The sequence below is a fragment of the Hypanus sabinus genome, chromosome 2 (assembly GCF_030144855.1).
Source record: "Hypanus sabinus isolate sHypSab1 chromosome 2, sHypSab1.hap1, whole genome shotgun sequence".
In the NCBI taxonomy this organism is placed as follows: Eukaryota; Metazoa; Chordata; class Chondrichthyes; order Myliobatiformes; family Dasyatidae; genus Hypanus; species Hypanus sabinus.
The window spans coordinates 8,510,033-8,532,621 of NC_082707.1; the positions used below are offsets into that span (position 1 = coordinate 8,510,033).

Below are 22,589 nucleotides of genomic sequence, written 5' to 3' on the forward strand. Positions count from 1 at the left end.
TCTCAAATCCTTTCTAAATAATGGCAATTTACCATTGGCATTCCTATCCCTTTGCATATCACCTGCACCCAAACTCTCACATTCTAACATAATCTGCTCCCCCCCATACTCTGCAGCACAATGTGCCACCCCACCAATTTCTCCCACTTGCTCCGTGTGGAACAGTGTGACTGCCTTGCCACAGTGGGACTGGGTAGAAGGGGACTGTGCCGGTTTTCCATTACCTCCGAGTAGGGATCGGCAGACGGAGCAGGGCCTTGTAGCGGAGAAGCTCCCGGTGGAGTTCCTGGAAGTGCTTGAACTTCCTCTTGACCTTCCAGCAGAACTCTCCATGACTGAGCTCGATGGTGTAGATGTTTGGAATTGGGACCTGCGGAGGAAGAAGCAAGTTTGTTAGGGGGTCCACCTCAACTCCCAAGGGAGGAGAAAGCCAGCCAGAGAGCAGCAGGAAATAATTGGATAAATCTACTTTGTGCCAGCCACTTGAACATAGAACAGGCCAGATCCTTCATCAAACAATGTTGTGCCAACCTTTTAACCAACTCGAAGATCAATACGACTCTATCTTCTCATGTAGCTCTCCATTTTCTATCATCCACATACTGATCTAAAAGTCTCTCAAGGCCCCTAACATATCTGACTCTCACATCACCTCTGGCTCTGTGTAGAAAACCTCCCTCTGACATCCCCTCTACACACTCCGACAATCACCTTAAAATTATAACCCCTTGTATTAGCCATTTCCACCATGGCAGAAAGTCTCTGGCTGCCCACTCTATCTGTGCCTCTTATCATCCAGTACACCCCCATCAGGTCACCTCTCATCCTCCTTCTTGACAAATCTACACTTACAAAATAAAAATCAGGTGCGCAACATGGTAAATTGCCTCTGCCTGGCTCCGGCGACCCAGGATCGTAGAACATAGAACTGTACAGCACAGTACAGGCCCCAAGGGCCATGATGTTGTGCCGACATTAAAATCAATCATAGCCCTCCATTTTTCTGTTATCCATGTACCTATCGAACGGTCTCTTAAATGTCCCCAATGTATCTGCCTTGTACAACATCACAGCCACCACTCTGTGTTAAAACCTTACCTCTGACATCTCCTCTACACTTCCCTACAACCACCTTGAAACTCTGCCCCATCATATTAGCTGTTTCCACCCTAGGAAAAGGTCTGTGGCTGTCTACTCAATCTGCGCACCTTATCTTGTACACTTCAGTCGAGTCACCTCTTATCCTCCCTTACTCCACAGAGAAATATCCTGGCTTGCTCAGCCTATCCTTATACACAATAACTTACATGACAAAAATAAAATAAAATAAACACATCATGGTTTACATGGTTCAGCACACACTAGATGGGCTGAAGGGCCTGTTTCTGTGCTGTACTTTCCTACGACTCTAACATTACTGTAAACCAGAATTCGTGACCTTCAGACCAGTTCAGGAACCTGATGTCGGGGGGGTGGGGGGTGGAGCATTGAGGTGTGGCCCTCAGGCTCCTGCCTGATGACAGCCACACGAAGAAGGCATGGCCTCGAACAGGGGGGTCTAACTAATAACGACCAACATACCATTCACTTTCATAACAATCCTATCAACTTGTAGAACAACTTTGAGGGACGTGGACCCCACGATCCCTCCCCCTCCACACTACTAACAATCATGCCATTAACCCTGCACTCTGCTTTCAAACCAGACCTTCACAATTTTCTGGAATGAACTCCACCTGCCGCTTGTCAACATCACGCTGCATCCCATCAACGTCCAGTTGCAACCTACAGCAGCCCTCCAGGATGGAAAGGCTTGTCATATGAAGAGCGTCTGATGACTCTGGACCTCCACTCACCGGAACTCAGAAGAACAACGGGTAGCCTGATTGAAACCTATCCAATGTTGAAAGACCTCTTTGTAGAGTGGATGTGGAGAGGATGTTCCCTATGGTGGGAGAGTCTAAGACCAGAGGACACAGCCTTAGAATAGAGGGGTGTCCTTTTCGAAAGGAGATGAGGAGAAATTTCTTTAGCCAGAGAGTGGTGAATCTGTGGAATTTGTTGCAGCCAGCTCATTGGGTATATTTAAGGCGGCTGTGGAGGCCAAGTCATTGGGTGTGTTTAAGGCAGAGGATTTTGATTAATCAGGGCATGAAGGGATCTGGGGAAAAGGCCGGAGATTGGGGCTGAGAGAGAAAATGAAATGGCAGAGCAGACTCGATAGGCTAAATGGCCTAATTATGTCCTATATATTATGGTCTGATGGTCCACACTATCCAGAACTTCACCAGCTACAAAGTTACTAACCCACCTTAGTTTTCCTCATCCAAGTAATTTATAAAAGTCACAAAGAGCAGGAGTCCCAGAACAGACGCCTGCAGAACACCACTGGTCCCAAACATCCAGGCAGAAACTGCATCCGCCATTTCCGCTTTCTATGGGAGCACCACTGAGAGTGTCTGGTCTGGCTCTGTCATTGTGTGGTTTGCAAGCTGCAAGCTATCGGACCATAAAACCACAGAGTTAAAAACACCAAGTGTATTATTAGGGTTTCCCACCACACTGTTCTGACACTTACCCAGAGTGCTGTAGACGAAGGACCCCAAAGCGTTGTTGAGGATCCCTCTGACCCACTACTATCAGGAAGGAGGTTCAGGAGCATCAGGACTGGGACTGTCAGTCTGGGTAACAGCTTCTTCCCTCAGGCTGTGAGACTGATGAATACCCTGCCACCACCGAGGTCTCATCATAGCTGTTTACTCTTCTCAGTTTGCCTATGTTGTACACTACATGCCTTTTGAATGATATTGTATTAATTTATTGATGCCAATATTTTGTTCTATGTGATGTGTGTGATATATGTTGTGTGGGTGCACCATGGTCCAGAAGAACATTGTTCTGTCTGTTTGTATCTAGGTACAGTCAGATGACAATAAAATTCAACTGTTTAAGGTGAGTTCAAGGAGATGTGCGGGACAAGCCTTTTTATGGAATGTGCTCCTGGGAGTGGTTAAAAGGAGATATGGTAGAGGAGTCTGAGACAGACGTGTGAAGGGGTGGGAAATGGCAAGATATCAACCATGCGCAGGAAGATGGGATTAGCTTCATTTGGCATTGTGGTTGGCAAAAATATTGTGGATGGTGAATCTGTGGAATTCTTTGCCACAGACAGCTGTGGAGGCAAAGTCTTTATGTATATTTAAGGCAGAGATTGACATGTTCTCGATAGGTCAGAACATGAAGGGATACAGGGAGAAAGCAGGAAGTCAGAGCTCAGAGGTAAATTGGATCAGCCACAATGAAATGGCAGATCAGACTCGATGGGTTAAATGGCCTGATTCTGCTGCAAGATCTTATGGTCTCAAGGGCTGAAAAGCCTGTTCCTGTATTGTATTGTTTTATATTTCATATTCACATAAGACAAGCTAGATAAGTTTGGGGGCATAGAATAGCACAAAAACAGATCCTTCGGCCCATCTAGTCATTGCTGAAATGTTCTGGGTATAAAGGGATATGTGAATAGGTGCTGAGGTAAAGTCTTGGTGAACGATAGACCAGGATCAAGAGGCCAAATGGCCTCCCCCCTCCCCCTTTGTTCCACTGGTCGGAAGCAGCCTGTTTAAGCAAGGTGTTCTGTGGAGCCCAGGTTGACAACACCCTGGTGACGAGGGCAATGACTGGGCCCAACCTCACTGGAGTTTACAAACCTATCGAGTATTGGAAGGCCTGCCCAGAGTGGATGTGGAGGGGGTGTTTCATATTGTGGAGTCCAGGACCAGAGGGCACAGCCTCAGAATAGAGGGATGTCCATTTGGAATGGAGATGAGGAGGAATTTCTTTAGCCAGAAAGTGGTGAATCGTTGCCGTGGAAGGCTGTGGCCTATATTTAAAGTGGAGGTTGATGGGTTCTTGATTCGTCCAGGTGTCAATGGTCATGGGGAGAAGTCAGGAGAATGGGGTTGAAAGGGATGATAAATCAGCCATGGAGGAAAGGTGGAGCAGACTGGATGGGCCAAATGGCCGAATTCTGTTCCTGTGTTTCATCACCTTATGGGCTCTCAGCAGCTCTAGGCTAGGGGACTGTCGTCATCACTGCCTGGCAGGCACGAGCACACAAGGCAGAGGGGCTCGCCACAAGTAATCTTCTCACCTTCTTGGTAGAGGTGAAACGTTCCACGTCCACCACATGAGCCTTGATGGACGAACCAGGGATGTAGACCTGGATCTCGGGCTCCTTGAAGCCGTTGGTCTGGTAGACAGCCGAGAACGGGATCTGGGCGCCATCTGAAACACAAGATGCAAACACTCGCTGTTGGTCAAGATGGCAGTCAGCTGCAATTTCCATCGAGGCGTTTAGTTGCTTAAGTTACGAAGTTGTTTCGAAGATGTCGAGGACAACCTCTGCACTCCCCACTTATGTCTTAGGGTCAGAAAAACAGTCAATGGCACAGTAGTGTAGTGGCCAGTGCCAGCGATCAGGGTTCAATTCCTGCCACCGTCCACCAGGAGTTTCTGTGTTCTCATGGGCGGATACAGTGCCGGCCAGCACTGGACACAAACACCGCTGAGGACAGGGGCACACGAGCCACCGCTCCTCCCAGGGCAGAGGTGATCGAATCAGAGGACCACGCAGGGCCAGAGACCACTAGTCTGCGAGTTCGAACAGCAGACTCACTTCCCTCAGAATAGAAGGGCATTCCTTTAGAACAGAGATGAGAGGGGATTCCTTTAGCCAGAAGGTGGGGAATCTATGAAGTTCCTGTGGAGGCTAAGTCATTGAGTATACTTAACGCAGAGGCTCATAGGCTCTTGATTCAAAGGGTGTCAAACTTTACAGGGAGAAGCCAAGAGAATGGGATTATGGGGGTAATAAATCAGCTGAAATGGAATGGCAAAGTAGACTGGATGGGCAAATTCTCTTACTGTGTCATAGTCATAAAAGCTTGTCTTGTTTACCATCTATCATTACACAAAGCATTGTCAGCAACAGGCCAAACAATAACAGAATGCAGAATGAAGTAGTGCCGTGCAGGCAGACATAAGGTGCAAGGCCGTAACAAGGTAGATATTGAGGTCAAGAGTCTAAGGAAACTAACTATAGTCTTAAATATTCTGTCGTATGAGAGGCATAGATAGAATAGCCAGAGAGCATCTTTTTCCCAGGGTTGAGATGTCTGATACCATAAGGCATGCACTTAATGTGTAGAGGGGGTCATTTCAAAGGAGACGTGAAGGGCAAGTTTATTTGTTAGATTGTTTTTTGTTTTTTTTTTACACAGGGAGGGGTGGCGGCCTGGAACGTGCTGCTGGGGTGGGGGTAGAGGCAGATACATTAGAGACTTTTAGGAGATATTTAGATAGGCTCATGAATGTGAGGGAAATGGAGGGATATGGACATTGTGTACTCAGAAGAGATTAGCTTAGTTAGTTATTTGATCACTAATTTAATTTGTTCAGTACATTGTGGACCAAAGGGCCTGTTCCTGTACTGTACCATTCAATCTTCAATGGTCTATGACCTATAACAGGGAAGTGGAAGGAAAGTCGTGGGAGAGGATTGTCTGAAACTTGGATCCAATTCCAGACCCTGCACTTTAGGGAAGACAGCGAGGCGCTGGAAAAGGTGTAGAAATAGATTACTCAATTATCCCGAGGACAAGGGACCTCAGTTCTGTGAAGTTGGTCCCTTAGAGCTTGAGTGGGGATTTGGATCAGCAGGAAGGATGCGCTGAGAAAAGGCAGATGGAATTTATTGAAGATGTTGCACTCTGGGAGGGATGAGCAGTGTAATTCTCACAAAGTGAGAGTTGGGGCACTGAGAAGCACAGTAGAACAAATGGATCTGGGAATATAGATCCATAATTCCTTGAAAGTGGCGTCACAGTTATATAGGTCGAAAGGAGAGCTTTGGGCATATTGGCCTTCATAAATCAAGGCCAATATTGGGATGTCGACTACAGGACTTGGGATGTAATTTTGAAATTGCGTACAACATTGTTAAGGCCTAATTTGGAGTACTATGAGGTTTTGGTCACCTACCAACAGGGAAAATTATCTGTAAGATTGAAAGAGTACAGAGAAAATTTACGAGGATGTTGCCCGGACTTGAGGACCTGAGTTACAGGGAAAGGTTGAATGAATGAATGATCTTTATTATTATTATACATAGGTACAATGAAACTCTGTTTGGCTTTCTCTCAGGCAATTAAACAAAGCGGTAGATAAAAACAAGACAGTAATAGAAAAACAGTATTAAGTAGATAAGTAGCAGAAAATAAGTTGCAGCATCACCAGAATATCACAGTAATGCACAAAGTGCCGTAAGTGCAAGTATTTGAGTCCTTGTGTGTGCTCACAGTTTCAGTCATTGTTCTGTAGGAGTGGTGTGATAGAGGCAATAGACAATAGACAGTAGATGCAGGAGTAGGCCATTCGGCCCTTCTAGCCAGCACCACCATTCACTGTGATCATGGCTGATCATACACAATCAGTACCCCGTTCCTGCCCTCTCCCCATATCCCTTGACTCCGCTATCTATAAGAGCTCTATCTAACTCTCTCTTGAAAGCATCCAGAGACTTGGCCTCCACTGCCTTCTGGGGCAGAGCATTCCACAGATCCACAACTCTCTGGGTGAAAAGGTTTTTCCGCATCTCTGTTCTAAATGGCCTACCCCTTGTTCTTAAACAGTGGCCTCTAGTTCTGGACTCACCCATCAGCTGGAACATACTTCCTGCCTCCAGCGTGTCCAATCCCTTAATAATCTTATATGTTTCAATCAGATCCTCTCTCATCCTTCTAAATTCCAGTGTATACAAGTCCAGTCGCTCCAATCTTTCAACAGGCCACAGCTCTGGGATAGAAGCTGTTCCTCAGTCTATTTGTTCTGGATTTTAGTGTCCGGAACTTTTTGCTGGATGGCAGTGGGTCAAACAGGGAGTGGCCGGGGTGTGTGGTGTCTCTGGTTATGCTGATTGCTTTCCTCCTGAGTCTGCTGGAGTAGACGGTGTCCAGTCCTGGGAGCTCCATCCTGACAATTCGCTGGGCCGCCTTCACCACGCGATGCAGGTCTTGTCGCTCAGCGGCTGTGCAGCTGGCCTACCACACTGTGGCGCTGTTGGTCAGGATGGTTCAATTATGCTCCTGTAGAAGTTAAGCAACAGCTTTTGTGGGTTTGGCCTGTTTCAGCTTTCTGAGAAAGATGAGTCTTTGTTGTGCCTTTTTTACAAGCATCAAGGTGTTGGTGGTCCATATCAGCTGCTTTGACAACATAACTCCAAGGAACTTTAGGTGTTCTACACTTTCCACTAACTCTCCATGTATATGGAGTGGGTGTGTACTCTGTTCTTTGATCTCCTGAAGTCAATGATCATCTCCTTTGTTTTAGAAGTGTTAAGGACCAGGTCGTTGTCCTTACACCACTCCGTCAGATGATCCACCTCAAGCCTGTAGGCTTTTCATCCTCGTCCGAGATCTGTCCAACCACTGTGGCATCGTCCGCAAATTTAATTATGGAGTTGGAGGTGTGGATGGGGGTGCAGTCATGTGTGAAGAGTGTGTAGAGCATAGGGCTCAGCACACAGCCCTGCGGGGTGCCTACTTTTAAGATGTGGGTGGTGGAGGTGTGCTTACCAATTCTGACTTGCCATGGTTGGTCTGTGAGAAAGTCCTTGACCTATGAACACAGGGAGGAACCAAGGCCAAGAGAATTCAGTTTGCTGACCAGTTCATGGGGGATGACTGTGTTAAATGCAGAACTGAAGTCCACAAATAACAACCTCAATAAGTGTTCGGTTCCTCTAAGTGAGTCAGAGCAATACGGAGGGCTGTTCCTCTGTGGAGTGGTTTGCCGGGTAGGCAAACTGGTGTTTGTCCAGATCAGGTGGGATTATAGCCTTAATGTGTGAGCGCACAAGTCTCTCAAAGCACTTCATGGCTATGGGTGTCAGCGTTACAGGGCGATAGTCATTCAGGCACTTCACAGCTGATTTTCTGGGCACTGGGATGATGGTGGAGGTTTTAAGGCATGTTGGAACAGTGAGAGGTTAAATATACTTGTAAACACCTCAGCAAGCTGGTCAGCACATGCTTTCAGTACCCGGTCGGGCACTCCACCTGGGCCAGCTGCCTTACTCACATTCACTTTCCTCAGGGTGGATCTCACCTGATGTTGCTTGAGGACCAGTGTGGACTCATTGTCAGGTGGGTTGATGAGTGGAGCAGCCTCCTCCCTCTGAGTATCAAAGCGGGCAAAGAACTGGTTTAGGACATCAGGCAGTGTGGCGTCATCATCTGGCAGCAGATTATTGGTTGTGTAGTCTGTCAGCACCTTGATGCCTTTCCACAGACTGCAGGGGTTGTTATCAAACTGATTTTCAATACGCAATTTGTATTTGCGCTTTGCACCCCTGATGCCCCTGCGGAGATTCCCCCGTGCTTCACTGTAGGCTTGTTTGTCTCCTGACCTGAAGGCTGCATCACGCTCCCTGAGTAGTCCCCTCACATTGCTGTTAATCCACGGCTTTTGATTGGGAAACACCTTAATTGTCTTTTGTGTTATTACATTTTCTGTGCACAGTTTAATATATCCTGGGACTGAACCAGCATATTCCTCCAGGTCTGACAAGCCCCAATCTGTGATGTCAAAACAGTCCTGTAGCATTGAGGTGGCTTCCTCAGACCACACATGTACTGTCTTGATGGTTGGTTTTACTCTGCAGGTCTGTGGTCTGTAAGCTGGGCTCAGTGTGAGGGAGATGGGGTTGCTTTGAATGCTCCTGGAACACTTGTGTGGACTTGGTCTAGTATATTATTTTCTCGTGTTGGGAAATACACATTTTTTGATAGGTTTGGACTTTCTTCCCTAGAGCATACAAGATTGAATGGAGATTTGACAGAGCTATACAAAATTATGACAGGGTAAATGCAGACAAGCTGAGGTTGGGGCAGACTAGAACTAGAGGTCATGGGTTAAAGGTGAAAGGTGAAAAGTTTAAGTGAAACATGAGGGGGAACTTCTTCACTCAGAGAGTGGTAAGAGTGAGGAATAAGCTGCCTGCACAAGTGATGAATGCCGGTTCAATGTCAGCTTTTAAGAGGAGTTTGGATTGGTACATGGATGGAAGGGGTATGGTCCAGGGTGGGACTAGACATATTAATTTGGCATGGACTAGACAGGCCGAAGGGCCTCTTTCGGTGCTGTAGTGCTCTGTGACTTTATGAAATGGTGATGGAAGCAGGTTCAATCATCAACTCCAAAAGGGACAAGGTATTTTGTCAAGTTTCAAGGAGGTGGTGGGTATAAATATAGAACGTACCAAAGACACAACACTGAGGTGAGCAGAGGTGAGCTTCTATAACGGTGAGGAGAGATTCAAAGTATGTACAGTGCCAATAAAAAGGATTCACCCCCCCGGGAAGTTTTCATGTTTTAGAACATTGAATCACAGTGCACTTAATTTTGATTTTTTTGACACTGATGAACAAAAAAAGACTCCAAAGGGGGTGAATACTTTTTAAAGGCGCTGTATTTGCCACCACATACAACCTTGATTTGTTTTCTTCTTGTCATTCACAGTAGAACAAGGAAGTACAACAGAATCAAGAAAAACTACACACAGATTAACGTGAAAAAAGTTAATCCGTGCAAATACAAAACATATATAATAATAGTAATAACTAATAAATAAGTAAAATAATATGACAGATCATATTTTAGAGCCTTTGAAAGTGAACTGGCAGGTTGTGTGATCAGTTTAGTATTGAGGTCAGTGAAGTTACCCCATTGGTTCAAGTGCCTGATGGTTGTACGGTAATAACTGTTCCTGAACCTGGTGGTGTGGGACCTGATGATTGAGGGGTAATAACTGTTCCTGAACCTGCTGGTGTGGGACCTGATGATTGAGGGGTAATAACTGTTCCTGAACCTGGTGGTGTGGGACCTAATGGTTGAACGGTAATAACTGTTCCTGAACCTGGTGGTGTGGGACCTGATGGTTGAGGGGTAATAACTGTTCCTGAACCTGGTGGTGTGGGACCTGATGGTTGAGGGGTAATAACTGTTCCTGAACCTGGTGGTGTGGGACCTGATGGTTGAGGGGTAATAACTGTTCCTGAACCTGGTGGTGTGGGACCTGATGGTTGAGGGGTAATAACTGTTCCTGAACCTGGTGGTGTGGGACCTGATGGTTGAGGGGTAATAACTGTTCCTGAACCTGGTGGTGTGGGACCTGATGGTTGAGGGGTAATAACTGTTCCTGACCCTGGTGGTGTGGGACCTGATGAATGAGGGGTAATAACTGTTCCTGAACCTGGTGGTGTGGGACCTGATGGTTGAGGGGTAATAACTGTTCCTAAACCTGGTGGTGTGGGACCTGATGGTTGAACGGTAATAACTGTTCCTGAACCTGGTGGTGTGGGACCTGATGGTTGAGGGGTAATAACTGTTCCTGAACCTGGTGGTGTGGGACCTGATGGTTGAGGGGTAATAACTCTTCCTGAACCTGGTGGTGTGGGTCCTGAGGTGGTGGTGTAGCTCCATCCCAATGGCAGACACGAGAAGAGATCATGTCCTAGATGGCAGGGGCCCTTGATGTTGGGCACTGCTTACCTGTGGCAGCATTCTCTGTAAATATGCTCAATGTTGGGAAGGGTTTTTCATGTGATGGAGTATACACTACTTTTGTGGGGTTTTTTATTCCTGGGTATTGGTGTTACCAGGTTCCTCGGTGTCAATGCCTCAGAGGATCTACATTGTACGCAACATATTGATGCATCCACAAAGAAGGCATGCCAGTAGTTCTATTGCATTAAGAATGTGAGGAGATTTGCTATAAAACATAGGAGTAGAGTCAGGCTATTCAGCCCATCCAGTCTGCTCCGCCATTTCATCATGGCTGATTTGTTATCCCTCACAACCTCCTACCATTTTGTAACCTTTGACACCCTGACCATCGAAGAACCTATCAACCACTGACTTGGCCTCTACAGCTGCCCGTGGCAATGAATCACACAGATTCACCACCCTCATCATGTCCATTCCAAATGGACATCCCTCTGTTCTATTCTGTATCACCAAAGGCGTTTGCACATTTCTATAGATATAAGGTGAAGAACATTCTCGCTGGTTGCATCACCATCTGGTAAGGAGGGGCCACTGCACAGGATTGGAAAAAGCTGCAGAATGTTCTAGGTTCAGCCAGTTCCATCATGAACACTGGCCTCCCCAACACTGAAGACATCTTCAAAAAGCAAAGCTTCAAGATGGTGGCTTCCATCTTGAGGGACTCTCATCGTCCAGGACATGCCCCCTTCTTGTGAATGCCATCAGGGAGGAGGTACAGGAGCCTGAAGACTCACAGTGAGAGTTTTAGGAACAGCTTCTTCTCTTGCACAGTCAGATTTCTGAATGGCCTACGAACACTACCTCACTAAGTCATTGTGTGTGGTACACTTGCTCATCGTTCCTTTCCCTGCATTAGTCTATAACTGGTAGTCAGTGCTACATCTGTCCGATGCCACAAGATAATGCATTTCATGCCACAGTGACAGGAAAGCTGAACGCTACAGGGTTTCTGTTTGATGTTCTCTGTGCCGTTCACTCCTTTTGCTGTTTGCACTGTTTGTTCTTTAGTCTCTGTGCGTTGGGCAATTTGTTGAATGGGTTCGGCAGTGTTTTGTGGCTTCCTGTGGGGGACTGGTCTCAGGGTTACATTCTGTACACGTAACTTCGATTACAAATGGACTTTGACTTTGATTCTGATTCTGAAGGTGGAAAGTCACTCACCAGACGCTCTGACCTCGTTCCCTGCATCAATGTCGGGCTCATCTTCTTCGAGGCAGAGCTCATTAGTGTCGAGCTTCTCCATTAGCTGGCTGATGCCCTGGGCTACACCCTTCAGCGGCGATGACCGGTGGAAAGACCCCTGCGGTTCCGACATGCTGGGTACTAACAGCCGGACCCCAGGCAGACTGCCTATGGAGGAAGGAAGAAAGATGTTGCTCAAAGCCTTCTGCAGCTGACGTAATGCCTTCAGACAATAGTTCCCTAGTCCTTTTATATCAGGGGCTCCCAACCATCTTTATGCCATGGCCCCATCCTATAAACAGAGGGAACCATGGTCCCCAGGTTGGGAACCACCATCTTACATTCATTACCCAGCATGTTGGACGTAGGTGCCAGAAGCTTAGCGGTACTTGTGGGCTGCCCAGGAACAGGCCCTTCGGCCCACATTGTTGTGCTGAACCAATTGGATTAGCAATCAAATGGTCAACCAAATTAATCCCTTCTACCTACACAATGTCCATATACTTCCATTTTCCTCACATTCCCGTGCCTATCTAAACGTCTCTTAAAAACCTCGAATGTATCTGCCTCTACCACCATCCCAGGCAGCAGATCACTCACTCATCAGACACCCACCACTCTGTGTATAAAAACTTGCCCCTCACATCCCCTTTGAAATTACCCTCCTCATCATAAATGCATGCCCTCGGGTATTAGACATTTCAACCCTGGGAAAAAGACACTGTCTGTCTACTCCATCTAAACCCCTCAATCTTATAAACCTCTATCAGGTCCCGCTCAGCCTCCGCCACTCCAGAGAAAGCACACACCCTCTAATCCAGGCACTACACTCCCTCCAAAGCCACGACATCCTTGCAACCAGAACCATTTGCAATTCTCCAGATGTGGCCCAACTGGAGAACATGTCATTGGATGGTGTCAAACAACGCATCTCACTGTTTCAAAGTTGAAATTTTGAAGAAAAAATTTATTATCAAAGTACTTATATGTCACCATATACCACCCTGAGATTCATTTCCTTGTGGGCATTCACAGTAAATAGAAAGAAACACAATAGAATCGATGAAAGACCACACACACAAGACAGAAAAACATCCAATACGCAAAAGAAAAATTGTGCAAATAGAAATAGAAATAATAATAGTAATTATTATTATTAATAAATAAGCAATAAATATCAAGAATATTAAATGAAGAGTCCTTGAAAGTGAGTCCATAGTTTGCCAGAACAGTTCAAATATGATGGCAGAATGTAGTATTAATGGTAAGACACTTAGTATTGTGGAGGATCAGAGGGGTCTTGGGGTTCGAGTCCATAGGACACTCAAAGCAGCTGCACAGGTTGACTCTGTGGTTAAGAAGGCGTAAGGTGTATTGGCCTTCATCAATCATGGAATTGAATTTAGGAGCCGAGAGGTAATGTTGCAGCTGTATAGGACCCTGGTCAGACCCCACTTGAGAGTACTGTGCTCAGTTCTGGTCGTCTCACTACAGGAAGGACATGGAAACCATAGAAAGGGTGCAGAGGAGATTTACAAGGATGTTGCCTGGATTGGGGAGCATGCCTTATGTCAATAGGTTGAGTGAACTCGGCCTTTTCTCCTTGAAGTGAAGGAGGATGATTGGTGACCTGATAGAAGTGTACAAGATAACGAGAGGCATTGATCGTGTGGATAGTCAGAGGATTTTTCCCAGGGCTGAAATGGCTAGCATGAGAGGGCACAGTTTTAAGGTGCTTGAAAGTATATACAAAGGAGATGTCAGGGGTAAGTTCTTTTTACACAGAGAGTGGTGAGTGCATGGAATGGGCTTCCAGTGGCGGTGGTGGAGATGGAAACAATAGGGTCTTTTAAGAGACTCCGGGATAGGTACATGGAGACTAGAAAAATAGAGGGCTATGGGTCAGCCTAGGTAGTTCTAAGCTAAGGACATGTCCGGCACAGCTTTGTGGTCCGAAGGGCCCGTATTGTGCTGCAGGGTTTCTATCTATGTTTCAGTGTCGGGGTGAGTGAAGTTATCTCCTCTGGTTCAGGAGCCTGACGACTGAAGGTTAATAACTGTTCATTGTACATGTCATGAATAAACTTGAACCAGGAAGACAGAAGTGTCAGCTGACCAGCAGGATGGAAAGGCAGAAGCAGGGAGACACGTGATGCAGTCACCAGGATGAGGTAAACAGAAAGCAGTGTGAATGGGGAAGTGACATCAGCCTTCAGCAGAGAGTGAGCAAACGGCCGAGGATGGAGGTCCCAACCTCAATTACTCACTCCTGAGAGGCATCAGCATCAGAACAAGACTGACGTGGTTGTCATCGACTCCATTATGGTTATTATCCTGTAGATTTGTAGAGTATGCCTGCAAGAAAATGGATCTCAGGGTTCTATATGGTGGCATGTATGTATCTAGAAAATAAATTGACTTTGAATTTTGAGTGGAGGAACGTCAAGGTAGATATGGAGCTCCCTCACTGCACTGAGGCACCGGGGCAGGAAGGGACAGCAAGTGAAATTCCTCAGACACTGCAAATCCAGAACAACACACAAAATGCGTGGACACTCCAGGACACTCCCCCAGTGAATCCCCTCCCACAGCCCAGACACTCCCCCAGTGAATCCCCTCCCACAGCCCAGGACACTCTTCCCCCATCACCGACACTCTCCCAGTGAATCCCCTCCCACAGCCCAGGACACTCCCCCAGTGAATCCCCTCCCACAGCCCAGGACACTCTCCCCCAGTGAATCCCCTCCCACAGCCCAGGACACTCCCCCAGTGAATCCCCTCCCACAGCCCAGGACACTCCCCCAGTGAATCCCCTCTCACAGCCCAGGACACTCCCCCAGTGAATCCCCTCCCACAGACCACAGACTCTCCCCCAGTGAATCCCCTCCCACAGCCCAGGACACTCCCCCAGTGAATCCCCTCCCACACCCCAGGACACTCCCCCAGTGAATCCCCTCCCACAGCCCAGGACACTCTTCCCCCATCACCGACACTCTCCCAGTGAATCCCCTCCCACAGCCCAGGACACTCCCCCAGTGAATCCCCTCCCACAGCCCAGGACACTCTCCCCCAGTGAATCCCCTCCCACAGCCCAGGACACTCCCCCAGTGAATCCCCTCCCACAGCCCAGGACACTCCCCCAGTGAATCCCCTCCCACAGCCCAGGACACTCCCCCAGTGAATCCCCTCCCACAGACCACAGACTCTCCCCCAGTGAATCCCCTCCCACAGCCCAGGACACTCCCCCAGTGAATCCCCTCCCACAGCCCAGGACACTCCCCCAGTGAATCCCCTCCCACAGCCCAGGACCCTCCCCCATCACTGACTGATGAAATATATATAGCTGGGGAGCCTGACATTCGCACTATTTTACGTTTTGCACTGTACTGCTGCAGCAAAAAATAAACACATTTCATGAGATATGTGTTCTCATGAGATCATGAAATAGGGAGAGTGTCGATTAACCGGTTTCTGATATGGGTCTCTATTGTGGACTGAGAGGGGGAAGGGGACAGGGAGAAGGGAACCATGTTTGGGGAAAGGGGCAGGGAGAGGGGAGGGAGTGGGAAGCATTCTGTAATGATCAATAATCTAACTGTTTGTCATCAAATGACCTTGCTCGTGTCTCAGGGCTGGTGTGCCTGCACCTGCACCTACCCCCATCCCTGGGACTCTGCCACCTCTCCCATACCCCTCCTGTGCCACTCTACCTTCGCCATTCCCAGTATCCTTTGCTCCCACCAGATTTACAAACTCGCTCTCTGCTCCACATTGACAAATACAGCACTGTGCAGAGTCTGGGGCAGTATATAGATAGAGAGCTCAGCCATCTGAGACTTTTGCACGGTACTGTACGGTATGACATTGAGAACATTGAAAGTGAGACCGTAGGTTGTGGAATCAGTTCAGAGTTGAGGTGAGTGAAGTTACCCGTGCTGGTTCAGAAGTCTGATGGTTGTTCCTGACCCTGGTGGTGTGGGACCTAAGTCTCCTGTGCCTTTTGCCTAATGGTAGTAGTGAGAATAATATAGATGATGGATCAGATATGGGGCCCAAAACTGCTCACAGTACTCCAGTGGCCTGACCGATGCCTTTCTAAAGCCATTGCTTTAATACAGGGTCCAGAAGGAGGCCCTCCCCACCCATTCGAGGCATTTTCATATGGGTAATGAAGAAAATATCATGTTTCACAAAGGATAAAAACAACCCTATCCCCAGTCGCATAAACTCCACAATCTCCTCCCATCAGTGTACGAAGTCCGTATGCAAGTGTGTTATTGCTGGCTACCCACCCACTCCCTGTTGTAATTCTTGAGCAACACACACAAAGTGCCGAAGGAATTCAGCAGGTCAGACAGTATCAATGTAATCTGAATCAGTCAGGTTTAATGTCACCAGCACATGCTGAGAAATTTATTGTTCTGTAACAGCACTGCACTGCAGCACAAAACTAGAAGCAAGATGCATAAAAATTAAATTAAGCAAGGAGTGTGATGCACCATCAATAACTCACGGAGACATGAGGCGAGATATAGGCTTTTATTGGCTGGAAGAAAGAACAAGCAGCAATTGACCACCACACTGCATCCTGGAGACAGAGGCCAGGGCGGAGTCTCCAATCGCCTTTATACAGGGGTCTGTGGGAGGAGCCACAGGAGCAGTCAGCGGGGGGGGGGGGCATGTCAAGACAGGTATATGTAGTTCACCACAGAGTGTAAAAAGGGAGCAAAAAAAAATAGAGGTAGTGTGCATGGGTTCATTGTCCATTCAGAAATCCGATGCGGAGGGGAAAGAAGCTGTTCCTGAAGCACTGAGTGTGTCTCCAGGCTCTTTGGTGGTAGCAATGAGAAGGGGGCATGTCCTGGGTGACGCGGGTCCTTAATGAAGGATTCCTCCTTCTTGAGGCATCACCTAAGGTGTCCTCGAAGCTGGGGAAGCTAGTGCCCCGTAATGGAGCTGGCTGAGTTTACAACTTGTATAAGGAAATGTCTAATAGCAGAGGGCATGCACTTAAGGCAAGATGGAGTAACTTAAAAGGAGATATGATGGGCAAGTTGTTTTTCCTTTTTTTTAAAAACACACACAGAGAGTGGTGGATGCCTGGAATGCCCTGCCTGGGGTGGCAGTAGAGGCAGAATCATTAGGGACTTGAGAGACGTTTAGACAGGCTCATGAATGTGAGGATAATGGACATTGTGTAGGCAGGGAAATTAGTTTAGATTAATAATCAAATGGCCAACTAATGAGTTCAACATAATATTTGTGGGACAAAGGACCTGTTTCTGTGTTGTACCTGTTCTATGGTCCATATTTTATAGAGGTAGAGTTTATAGAGGGTCTCAGAGAAGGAGAGAGATATAGAAAGGGAGAGAGATTTAGGCAAGGTGTTCCAATTGCCGGTGCCCAAGACCACCAACCATGATGCGGTTCAGTTTGGAAGGTGTCAGAATTAGAGACGATACAAGGAATTGAAGATTCTCGAACTGGTAAAAGGAGAGGTTGGACAAACTTGGGTTGTTTTCCCTGGAGTGCGGAGGCTGAGGGAAGACCTGAGAGAGACCCGTAAAATCATGACAGGCATTGTTAGGTAGACAGTCAGAATCTTTTGCCCCCGGTAAAAATACCAAATACCAGAGGATATGCTTTTAAGACTGGAAGTACTGATGAATGGTCTCAGCCCGAAACTGTTTATTCATTTCCATAAATGAATCTGACCTGCTGAGTTCCTCCAGCATTTTGCGTGTGTTGCTTAAGATTAGAGAGGTCAGGAAGGTTAACTGTGATATGAGGAGCAAGATTTTCAAGTTCAACGTAGATTGAAATGGTAAGCTCCAGCAGTGTTAAAAGTTGAGTAACCAGGGAAACCCTGGGAGAAAGTCTCTGGCTATCCATTTGATCTAGGCCTCTTATCATCGTGTCACCTCAGCCCAAAGAGAAACACCTCAGCCCACTCAACCTTTCCTCATAAGGAAACTTACTTAAAGAAGGTGCTGGAATTGAACTTCGAGCTCCGACTGCAATGGTGTCACCCTAAACGCTACACGACCATTGCTCGCAAATCTGCTATGCTTCTCCAAATGCTCGGAGGGTTTTGATATCCATATGACAAGTGAAAGGTAATCTTCAGTCAAATTTTACAGGACAATCCCTGACATTGGGTTAATTGGTTGCAACTATTAGTGCGGTGATCACATTGTCAAGCCAAGGACTCCCACACACACTCCTCCAGGAATGAGAATGATTGGAGAAGTGTTGCCATTTCCTCAGAGACAATAATAATAAGACCTGTGTGTCACATTATCATTTGGAAGTACTTAGAAAGATTAAAGATCAGCTTTAGTTGTCACATGTATGTCTGAAAATCAGATCATCCGCCTCTGCGAATACATGGCTCCTCCATAGAAAGAGTTAAGTGCACCAAGTTCCTGGGGATTCACATCATGTCTGACCTCAGCCGGTCCCTTGATATCGTCTCCCTGAACAAGGCAGCACAGCAGCGTCTCCACAGACAAAGTAAAGCAAGGCTCCCCGACCCCATCAGAAATGTGTTTTACAGGAGCACCATTGAGAGCACCCTGCCAAGTTGCATCTCCATCTGGTAGGTGGGCTACTAGACAGGCTGTTAGATAGGCTACAGGAATGGATCACTTGGTTGAGTGTGCTAGGGAATTTCCCTATAGAACAAAGGTGGAAGACAGGTAATTTGCTAGAGGTGATAAGAGGTGCTAACAGAGTGGACTATCAGTGTCATTTTCCCAGAATGGTAAAAGCTAATACGAGAGGGAATGATTTAAAGGTGATTGGAAGAAAGGAAAAGGAGATGTCAAAGTCATTTTTTTCCAAAAGAGTGGTAGATGTGTGAAATGCCCGGCTGGAATGCTGGTACATAAGGGACATTTAAGAGACTCTTAGATTGACACATGGATGATATAAAATGTGGAGGGCTGTAGTCCCATCTCTGAGATATCCAGAACTAGAGAGACTCGTATTCTTCAATGCCTTGAAACTCACCAAATTATGCTCAATATTCACAAAGTGCTCCCCTGCTCCCAACCACACAGTTTAATTTACGGTACTATGTTAAGGTTAATTAGATCCCCGTTTCAGTCTCTAGCTGTTGGTTCACTGGCTATTTTCTTTGTTTCCAGTGCCGGAGATAATTTATTTTTGTTTCCTCATTGCCAAGTTCAGATCCTGTTGTGCCATAAAGATTTATGGATCTGTGGGAAGATTAAAATTCGTGGCCAAGTGCCTCATTAATGACTCATTAAAGCAGTGGTTCCTGGCTGTACCATTCACCTGAGCTGCAGGAGATTACACAGCCTTTGAACAGTTCCAAACCAGTCACAAAATGTTTCTTCTGCCAAAAAACATTCATCTCTCAATAATTTTATCTCTTACTGTTCAGTCATTGCGTCTCAGAATGCTACAGGGCAGAAGCAGACCCTGTGGTTCATCTGGTCCTCGTTGAACCAAATCTGCCTGCTTCCATCGACCTGCACCTGGACCGTCACCCTCCCTACCATCCCATCCGTGTACCTATCCACATTTCTCTTAAACATTGAAATCAAAATCACATCCATAACTTGCCCTGGCAGCTCGTTCCACACCCTCACCACCCTCTGAGTGAAGAGGTTCCCTCTCAGTTCCCCCTTAAACAATTCACCTTTCACCCTTAACCCACGACCTCTAGTTCTACTCTCGCCCAACCTCAGGGGAAAAAGCCTGCTTGCACTTACCCTATCTATACCCCTCATCATTCTGTATACTTCTATTAAATCTCCCCTCATTCTCCTGCACTCTGGGGAATAAAGTCCGAACCTATTCAACCTCTCCGTATAACTCAGGTCCTCACGTCCTGGCATCACCCTTATAAATTTTTCCTGCACTCTGTCAATATCAATAACATCTTTCTTGCAGGTAGGTGACCAGAACTGCACACAATACTTGAAATTCAACCTCACCAATGTGTTGTACAACTTCAACGTGAGAGAGGGAGAGTGCAGGAAAGTTTCACAAGGATGTCACTGGGACTGGAGGGAGACTGGATAGGCTGCGACTGAGTGAAGGAGACTGAAGGGTGACCTGACAGAGGTTAATAACACTATGAAGGACAGAAATGAGATGAAAAGGTCACAGTTTTTTCCCCTAAAGATTTAAAGGGGACCTGATGGCCCACTTTGAAGACGAAAGAGATTAGTTTAATTTGTCACATGCACATCAAAACATACAGAGAAATATATTGCTTTTGCATCAACAACCAACACAGTTCGAGTATGTGCTGGGGCAGCCCGCAAGTGTCGCTCACAACTTACTAACCCTAACAGGTACGCTTTGGGAAGACAACAGAGCGCCCGGAAGAAATCCACATGGTCACAAATAGAACACACACACTCCTTATGGGGAGCAGTGGGAATTGAACCATGATCACTGGTGCTGTAAATTGTGCTAACCACTATGTCACCTGTGCCTGGGGGAACACTTTGCACATACAGGGTGGTGAGTCTATAGACCGAGCTGCCGGAGGATATGGTACTGACAAGTATCATTACATTGCTTAAAGGACACTTTGACAAGTGCAAGGATAGAGAAAGGTTTAGGGGAATATGGGCCAAACATGGACAAATGGGACTAGCATTGATAGGCATTTCTGTGGATAGGAATATTTTCAAAGCAGATGTGAGGGACAGGGCTCCCCCCCCCCCACAGAGAGGGGTGGGTGTCTGGAATGCACCGCCTGGAGTGGTGGTAGAGGCAGAAACATTAGAGATTTTTAGAAAGGCAGGTGGATGTGAGAAAGATGAAAGGATATGTTCATTGTGTAGGCAGAAAAGATTACTTTAGTTGGTCACTTCATTACTAATTTAACTGTTTTGGCACAACATTTTGGGCTGAAAGGCCTGTTTCTGTGCTATACAGATCTATCTATAAAGGAGGCTGGGAGAAGTTGAGTATTTGATGCCCAGAAATCGATACCTTAGTGTCGGAGGAGCAGATACGATAAGCACATGAATGTACAGATGAAGACATTGTGTGGGCAGAGGGGATTAGTTTAGTTATCTAATTGCTAGTTTAAATAGTTCAGCACCACATTGAGGGCCGAAGGTCCTGTACCTCTGTTGTACTGTTCCATGTTTTATTCAGAGATACAACATGGAAGGTTAAGGGGGGAATACATACTAGAGGGTGACAGGTGGATGGGGGAGTGAGAACGATGTGAGAAATTGGGGGTGACAGGTGGATGGGGGAGTGAGAATGATGTGAGAAGCTGGGGGGTGAAAGGTAGATGAGATAAAAGGCTGAAGAAAGAGGAATCTGATAAGAGAGGAGAGTGGATCATGGGAGAAAGGGAGGGACGAGGAGAACCGGGGGAGGTGAATCAGAAAATGGGGAATGGAAAAAGAGAGAAAGGTTGAAAGAGACAGAAACTACCAAAAGCTGCAGAAAACAGTGCTCAAGCCATCAGGTTAGAGGCTGCTGAGGCAGAATATGATGTGTCGCTCCACCAACCAGAGCCACATGATGGCCAAACACGTAGAATGGGAATGGGTGGCCAGCAGGAATTCTTCCTTTCGGCAGCACACTGAATGAAGGTGCTCCACGAAGGTGTTTCCAATCTACATCGGTCACTGATGTTATGGTGGCCATACTGAATACAGTGGATGACCCCAACAGACTCTCAGATGAAGTACGGCCAAACTTGGAAGCATTGTTTGGTGCTCATAGTTCACCCCGTGATGACAACTGCTTCAAGCTGTACTGCCCAACTCATTTTCCTCTTTACTTGCTGCGCTTTTCAAGTCCCCGCTATGAGCAGAGATGCAAAGTAACTTCCTCATTTCCTCTTAGAAATTCCCGTCTCAGCTTCTAGGCCCAGTGTAAAGTTTACTAATTTCTTGCTCTTTACTTGCTTGCAGAAGCTCCTAAAATCTGGTCAGCCTCAGCACAGATTCCTACTGCTCATTGTTTTCTGTCTGCCTCAACTTCCCACGGTCATCTTCGGGTAGTCTGCAAAACCGTTCCAATCTTTAACCCTCTGCTGTTCTCTGCAAACCTGAGCTGCCCTCTCACTTGTGACCATGCCTTCATCTGTAGAACAATCAGCAGTGGAAAGTGTGAGCAATCTCAAGTAGCCAGGCGTCAACATCTCAGAGGATCTATCCTTGGCTCAGTGTACTAATCCAGTCACAATGAGGCACGACCACAGCTATACTTCATTTGGAGCTTGTGAGCTTTTGGTATGTCACCAAAGACTCTGGCAAATTTCAACAGATGGACCGTGGAGAGCATTCTGACAGGCTGTATCACTGTCTGGTATGGAGGGGCCACTGCGCAGGATCGGAAAAAGCGGTACAGGTTTATTTACTCAGCCAGCTCCATCATGGGCAATGGCCTCCCCAGCACTGATGTCCTTTCCTAAAGGTGATGCCTCAAAAAGGCGGCATCCATCGTTAAGGATCCCCATCACCTCATTCTCATTGCTGCCATCAGGGAGGAGGTACAGGAGCTTGAAGACATGTTGAAAGTTCCAGCAACAGCTTCTTCTCCTCTACCATCAGGTTTCCCAGCGGTTCTTGAACAACCTCACTGCTTTGCTCTCTTTTCACACAACTTATTTTGTAAAACTTCCTTATCGTACTTTTAAAAAAATTTCTTGCACTGTACTGCTGCCACAAAACAACAAATTTCACAATGTACGTCAGTGATAATAAACCTGTCTCTGATTGTGTGCGCGAGTAAAGCTCTGAAACTCTCCCCTCTCTTCTCCTCCTGCTTCTGGAACC

General features: G+C 46.8%; 1 protein-coding gene across 1 annotated transcript in view; it reads right to left on the reverse strand.

The window, feature by feature from the left end:
- The window catches only part of LOC132406291 (phospholipase D1-like), a 196,458-nt gene that overhangs the window by 142,972 nt on the left and 30,897 nt on the right, over positions 1 to 22,589 (reverse strand). Inside the window, 3 exon segments of the mRNA XM_059991739.1 lie at positions 225 to 370; positions 4,151 to 4,284; positions 11,785 to 11,973. Of these exon segments, the coding sequence (XP_059847722.1) occupies positions 225 to 370; positions 4,151 to 4,284; positions 11,785 to 11,938 (434 nt within the window). The 5' untranslated portion in view covers positions 11,939 to 11,973.